We start from the raw sequence: 7,636 nt of genomic DNA, 5'->3' as shown, positions 1-7,636 counted from the left end.
AATAGCTGCAGTAGCGTGCGAGCATGGAAAACCATACACGCGCCATCGTTGGCAAGTACAAGTTTTTTTCTCTAGATCTACCATATGAGACCTGTACACAAAAAACACACCATATTATCTACCGAATATCTACACAGTACATATTCATATGTTATCTGCAGTACACCTAAGATACTAGTTTGGTGGATATCACATCACAAAGCATGCTGCTTAAAAAGAAAAAAAAAATAACTAATATTCAGATGATAGAGATTAGGGGTAAATGCTAACCTTGGAGAATGTACCTCAAAGAGGTTAGCATATGACTGGCTAACTTTCCAGGAACAACCAATTTGAATATGTAGTTCAAGCAAGGATTGATACACAGGGGTTAGCAGTTTTGGGTTCATCAAGACACTCTCTTCGTGACGTTCTGAAATCAACCCCATAATACATAGCCTACACGACAAGGAAACAACAAGTTTATTATACTACATAACACGTAGATTAACAGAACATACATGTTTGTACTGTTACAAAAGAAACTAATAAAATCTTAACACTACATATAAGCTTGTATTGTGACTAAGGGAACTGATGCAAATCTGATCTTGTCAACGAACACACACGCGGGTAACTTCTTCTCGCGGTTAATCCAATTATTGAACGATTCGGCAACGCTTGAAGAACTCTAACCATACCTCCAACCCTTGAAGAATGCACTGGACCATTTTTCCCTTGGAATATTGCGGCAGTAGTCAGCAACCCAAGGCCTTCCCAAATTCACCATTTCTTGAAGAGCTTCCTCACATCTTGCAGGAGAAAGCGCATATGTTGCCTTTCGGAAAGAATCAGTCACTTTTGTATACTTTTCCTCAGACTTTGCGATAGGTAAGTTTTTGTCCAAGTGGAAGTAGCAATAGCTTTGATGAGAATTAGGGAACACTTTGGGAATATATTAACCAACCCTTCACCTCGGTCAGTCATAAAAGTTATTGGGTGATCATCATCCAAAGCTTCCTTCAGATTCTTGAAAAACCATTCCCAATTGGTGAAACTAATGCATATGCGAGGGGATAAAAACCTGCAAAAGGAATTATTAGTTATGTTAAGCAACTGCTAAAAGGAAAACAACCAGTACATATCAACGTGTCGATATGTAGTCTTTTTTCTGCTAAAAGGAAAATAATAACCAACTGCTTGACTAAGTGGAAATCTAACACTACATATTGACATGCAGTATGGTTTACCTCATACTCAGCAGGGTCAATATGTATAAGTATACTCATTGTTAGTATTGTAGTAAATGAGTAATCTAACTACCAGACACTACTTATCAACATGTAGTCCTTGTTTTATACTAGTATTGTAGGAATTATTAGCTTGCCAAGACATGTTGTACTAGTTATATGTCCTTGTATAGACAGTACTAGTTGTACTAGTTATATGTCCTTGTATTGTTAATGAAAAAAAAAAGTCATATGAAAAATAAACAAACCAATTACCTTGATTGTCGTTAAGGCATGTTGTCACCATGAGACCTCCTCTAAAGGTCCCAGTAAGAAATGTACAATCACAGAAAATCATCAGACAACAGAATTTATAGCCCTCTACAAGCTCCAAAGCAAATAAAAAGTCTATTGAATCTCTTTGTAGCATAATTGAAGTCGAAATCAATATATGACCTGGGTTTGTTTCCCTAACTGCATTAACCCACCAAGAAAGATCAGTGTAAGACTTGACAACATTACCAAAAAATTGTTGATGCGATAACTCAAGTGCATGATATGCGTGGTGATACTTGATGTCGATCCCGCCACCAACTTTAACATAATCTACAATCTCTGTTGGCTTTATGAAAGGGTTGTGCCTGAAACGCTCATGAATTAAATTGTTCATAAGCTTTCTCGAAACTTTTGGATTCTTCAACATGTAACCACCACCGCAGGTGTGCCTCCCCACGTATTCCTTTATCTTAAAAACATCAATAGAACTACCAATGACAGTTGCATGAAGCCTCCATGAACAACCTTTCACGCTGCATATGGCGGTGAATCTCTTACGGTCATTCTTCAAATTATTTACTGTATATCCAGTTCTCATGCAATATTTTAGCAAGCTATACGTACAACATCAACACCACCATAGAATAATTGTTTTGTATCCTCAAAAATGTCCTCCCAACCATCTGAAAAAAGCACATTTGGAACCTCTTTACCATCTTCCAAATAACTGTTTTTTGCACTAATAACTAAGTCTGCGTTAATGTCAACTTCCATACACCTAGAATAACTAGATGCGCCAGCTGAAATAACATCCACCTGCAACTCAAAGAAAGCCGATTTGTTTGCACAATGTAATGCAGCGAGGCTATGGAGCGTTACGTCGGCAAGAATAGGAACTATCACTTCATTCTGGACATAGTTAACGACAATAGTCGATGGAGTCAACCAGCTCCACGTATTACAGATGGCAAATTTTAAATCCTCTAAAGTTGGAGACGATGTAACCAAATATCCAAAGTGGTATTGCTTATGGTGTACATGAGAATAGCAAGCAATATGTGAATCGTGAGCAACGTCAGACATGTTAACCCTATAAAAAATGATCCAAAAATTAACTATTGGTAATATAATATTGATATGATACGTATTGATATGTACTGAGTCTAAAAAAGAGTCTCTGAATGGATATGTGTTGTATCATTTCGATATGTATTGACATGTTCTGTGCATTACATATTGACATGTACTGAGTCTCTGAATGGATATGTGTTATACATTTTGACATGTATTGCCATCTACTGTAGGATGAAAAGAGATCATGTTATATGCAGTACGTATTGATATGTAATATAGGATAAATAACATACATTTTACTACATATCAATATGTACCATGCCTATGAATTAATATGTTCCATATATTTTGAGACACATGATCATATCAACAAAAAGCATGCTAATGAACTGCAGCTATATCAAAAGAAAAAACAAAATTACTACACGATCTTTCTAATGAAACAAACATATCTCAAAAAATACAAAAATCAGAGTACAAAAACCTAAACAGAGCAGCAGCAGAGAAAAGATGATTATAGTAACATACCTTGTTCGAATCTGAGATAAACCTAATTCGAATCTGAGATACCTAATTGAAAGACACAAAATCACAAAACAAAACTTAAAAAATCGAACGGAAACTAAATTGAACAATGTGAATCATCATAAAACTGAAATCATAAAAGAAAGATAACAATGTACATCATATACAATTATTCTGATACAAGTCGGATCAGAATAAACCTAATTATTCATCATGATTTCAAGGAAAAAAAAAGAACAGCTGCAGAGCAAGATGATTATAGTAAAATACCTTATTTGAATCTGAGATGAACCTAATTGAAAGACACTACCAGCAGCAGAGAGCGAGAAACGCAGCAGCAGAGAATCGAGAGACTGGATCTGAGATGAAGAAAAAAAAGGAAAGAAACATAGCTGGAATCGTATTTCTTCGTTATATACAGTTGTATAAGGTCATATTTGGTATATTTAAAATACGCTTTTGTTTGAGTCGCACGTGTGTTGGACTAGAGAATAAAAGAATCTGGTCCAAAAACATGTTTTTGGACCAGCGGATAATTTTTTTTGGGGACTGGACTACACAGTAACCGGGTCAAGAAAGAGTGGATTAACTAGTAATTCCTAGATTATTCATTCTAAACTTGTCATATCCATTTTATGTATGGTGAACCTAACAGTAGTTTGAGACATGCTTTTTGGGAACAACAACGCCAACAGTCTAACCCTCCCTTAGATGAGCCAGTTTTCTTTATAGATGATTTTAATGCTCTTTTAGGAACTGAAGATAAAAATGGTGGGTTAGAGGTTGATGATTCTGATTTCTCAAACCTTAGAAATTTTTGTTCTGTTTTCAATTTGCATGATCCTGGTTTCTGTGGTCCTAGATTTACTTGGTCCAATATGCAGCAGGGTCCTGATTTAATTCTTGAAAGATTAGATAGATGCCTTATAAACCAACCTGCTAAGGAGTTATGCCCTAAACTTTGTGTTAACAATCTACTCAGAGACTCTTCTGATCACTGCCCCATGCATATTGGTTTCAATTATGAGGATGTTTGTATGCCTAGGCCTTTCCACTTTATGGCTATGTGGATTGAAGATCCTACCTGTAGAGATATCATTGCCAACTCTTGGTATGTTAATGTGGTAGGTTTTCCTACATATAAGCTGAAAGCTAAGCTTTTAAACACGAAAAAAGGTATTAGGGACTGGAATAAAACTTCTTTTGGTAATATTCAAACTAATATATCTACCATTAGGAAAGATTTGGCAGAGGTATTTCTAATCCAACTGATACTAGTACCACTTCCAGACTTAAGGCTAGGCTGGAATATCTCTATAATCTAGAGGAAATATATTGGAAGGACAAGTCTAGGGAGGTTTGGCTCATGGAAGATGACGAAAATTCAACCTATTTTCATAGAGTCACCCTCTTTAGGAGAAAAAGAAATGTTATTAGTTGGATAAGGTATTCCTCAAATACTATTGTAACTGATAGTATTGGAACTTCCTTTATAAATTACTTCAAAAACCTGTATTCCTCTCATCCTCAACAATTTCAAGATGAAATCCTTGTTGATCTCCCGATTAAGTTTTCTACTGAAGACAATTCTCTTCTAAATTTGCCTCTTACTGCTGAGGAAATCAAGAATGTTGTTTTTCAAATGGGGGTAAAAAAGGCTCCAGGCCCTGATGGTTTTACAGGTATATTTTATTAAAAAAATTGGGATATAGTAGGTGAGGCTGTCATTGACATGACTTAAACCTGCTTCAGGACAGGGTATAACTCATTTCTAAAGTTCATCTTGCTGAGCTTGTATCCCAGTATAGACCAATAGGGCTTTGCAATTTCATTTACAAAATTCTATCAAAAACTCTTGCTAATAGACTTAAACCTTTCATGAACAACATAATTTCCCAAAATCAAAGTGCATTCATTCCTAAGATGAGCATTTCTGATAATATTCTGCTAGCTAATGAGTTATAATTGTTGTCAATCATTATGACAAAATTGAAGGCATAGCTGCCATTAAACTTGATGTGTCCAAAGCTTATGATAAGCTAGAATGATATTTTATTGAGAGTGTCTTGATTATAATGGGTCTTTCAAACCACTAGATCAAACCCATTAACCAATATGTTTTTACAGTTTCATACTCTGTCATTCTTAGTGGTAGCCCTACAGGGTTTTTTCAACCTGAAAGAGGTCTGAGACATGGGGACCCACTATCCCCCTATCTTTATATCATCTGCTCTAAAGCTTTATCTTTTTACATTGTCAGCTTTCAAAAGAAAGGAATTTTAGAAGGCATCAAAGTTTGTAAAGATGCTCCAGAAATGACACATTTGTTGTTTGCTGATGACTCTCTTTTGTTTTCTAAAGCTACTGTTCAAAACTTTCAAGTTATTAAAGATTATCTTCAAAATGGCCTTTGGGCAAGAAATAAACTTTGATAAATCTTGTATTTTATTTAGTAGGAAAATTCCTGAACATAGGAAAGCTCTTCTGGCTAACATTCTGGAGATTAAGAGCAGAGATTTAAGAGAAAAATATCTTGGCACTCCTACTGTGTTTCAAGCCTCCAAAATTCAAACCCATATGGGTATTGTCCAAGCTGTGGATGCCAGAATCTCTATCTGGCTACATAAGCTCCTGTCTCAAGCTGTTATAACTACTTTGATTAAACATATTGGTCAAGCTATCCCCCCTTTTCCAAATGGGAGCTTTCCTTATTCCAAAAAATATTTGTAAACAAATGGATTCCCATCTTTGTAAATTCTGGTGGGGAGAGACTTTAGATCCCAAAGATATGAAACTGCATCTTTTAGGATGGGACATTCTATGTTCCCCTAAGACTGAAGGTGAACTAGGCTTTAGAAAGGCTAAGTTAAATAACCTGGCTATGCTGGCTAGGAATGCCTGTAAAATTCTATAAAATCCTACTTGTATGCTAGCTACTGTTCTTAAAGCCAAATACTTTCCTAGAACTGATTTCTTGAATGCCAAGTGCACCAGTAAGTGCTCTTGGACTTGGATGTGTTTGCATGATATAAAAGAACTTATTAAGCCTTTCATCTCCTGGATTGTTGGGGATGGTCATTTCATTGAACCCTGGTGTGACAAATGGATCCCAACCTTGGGTACAGTCACTCCTAACCCTTTAGTCTCACCTGATCCTAGTATTAAAGTCTCTTATTTTCATTGATTCTCATACCAGAACTTGGAATTTGTCTAAACTTAACACTCATTTTGATAATGCTTCTGTTAAGAAGATTATCATCATTCCCTTAAGCCATCTATACACTCCTGACAGGAGGGCTTAGGATCTTTCAAAGAATGGCAATTTTTCTTAAAAATATGCCTACATGGGGCTCATAGGTCTTAGGCCCTCCCCATGTAAAAATCTTTGGATGCGCATTTGAAAAATTAGGGTTCCTTACAGAATCCAAGTCTTTACATGGAAAGCTGCTAGAAATGCCCTTTCTGCTAGAACTATTTTGCATACCAGAATGCTTATGCATAGGGTTGATTGTGCTAGGTGCAGTGATCCTCAAGAATCCACAATGCATGTTTTGGTTCTCTGTCCTTTTGCTAGCCGAGTCTGGTTTCTCTCGGATTTTTACATCAATACTCAATTCTTTCAAAACAAGTCTTCCATTGACTGGTTATTGTTTTGGTTAAATGACCCTTTGTCTAGACTCCCTGATGAAGCTCAATGTCTCTTTGTTACTATCTTGTGGTCTCTCTGGACTAGTAGGAATAATTTCATCTTCCAAAACCTGAAAGAAACTCATATAACTGTCTTAGCTAGAGCTAGAGCCATGCTTCTAACTAGGAAAAGATGTCTTACCATTTCTCCTACTACTCCTGTTAACCTATGTGATAAATGGATGCCCCCTCTGTTGGATGGATAAAGTGTAATACTTATGGTGCCTATGATGACATTTCTAGAGTTAATGGTGCAGGTTATGTGATGAGGAATTTCTCAAGCAAAGCCTCTTTTTGTGCATCCCTGGTTTTTGAAGTAAAGTCTGATGAAGAAGCTGAAGCCAGAGCCATTTGGACAGTCCTGAAGAAAGGCTTGGAGCAGCAGTTAACTCATATCATTTTCGAAAGTGATGCGAAGACTCTCATTGATCAATTTTCAGCTAGCATGTTTGATGGAGACTCGCGTGCAGATGCAATTTTCAAAGACATTCATAGTTCTTTTCTTCTAAATTAGTGGCTTGTATTTTTAATTTCCAACCGCGTGTTTGTAATTCTGTAGCTCAGTGGGAAAAAAATAAACAGTGCCTCTATGTATTGGTTTGTGCCTCCTGTTTGGTTATTGCCAACTGGTCGGCCTTAGATATAATGTGGCCCCAAAATTTACTTTACTCAGGTTCCATAAGGCATTTCTTAACTAGTGAAAGGAACAAATGTATTCCCCTCTTAAAGCCTAGTTTGGTATTGTTGTGAGTTTAACAAAAGTGCTTTTCTGTTGTGATGTGCTTTAAAAATAAAGTAGTCAGACGTTTGGTAAACTATAATATGTAAAGTGTTGTGGAACCAACAAACTTTAAATTCTGTTTGGT

General features: G+C 36.2%; 1 protein-coding gene across 1 annotated transcript; it reads right to left on the bottom strand.

Moving 5' to 3' along the window:
- Positions 1 to 1,001: 1,001 nt before the first annotated feature.
- On the bottom strand, positions 1,002 to 2,082 carry LOC113279592. Its single transcript, XM_026528272.1, has 2 exons — positions 1,485 to 2,082; positions 1,002 to 1,063 (listed from the first exon to the last, which is right to left on the bottom strand). Exons 1-2 carry the CDS (start codon positions 2,080 to 2,082, stop codon positions 1,002 to 1,004), a joined length of 660 nt encoding a protein of 219 aa, XP_026384057.1.
- Between the last annotated feature and the right edge of the window lie 5,554 nt (positions 2,083 to 7,636).

The sequence above is a fragment of the Papaver somniferum genome, chromosome 5 (assembly GCF_003573695.1).
Source record: "Papaver somniferum cultivar HN1 chromosome 5, ASM357369v1, whole genome shotgun sequence".
NCBI lineage: Eukaryota > Viridiplantae > Streptophyta > Magnoliopsida > Ranunculales > Papaveraceae > Papaver > Papaver somniferum.
This window is presented reverse-complemented; position numbering and strand designations above follow the sequence as displayed.

Excerpts from the sequence above, each read along its gene's own strand:
- LOC113279592 (XM_026528272.1), bottom strand. The coding sequence starts at position 2,082 with ATGAGAACTGGATATACAGTAAATAATTTGAAGAATGACCGTAAGAGA. Across the intron at positions 1,064-1,484 it reads ATGCCTTAACGACAATCAAG|GTTTTTATCCCCTCGCATAT; the intron begins GTAATTGGTTTG and ends TTCCTTTTGCAG.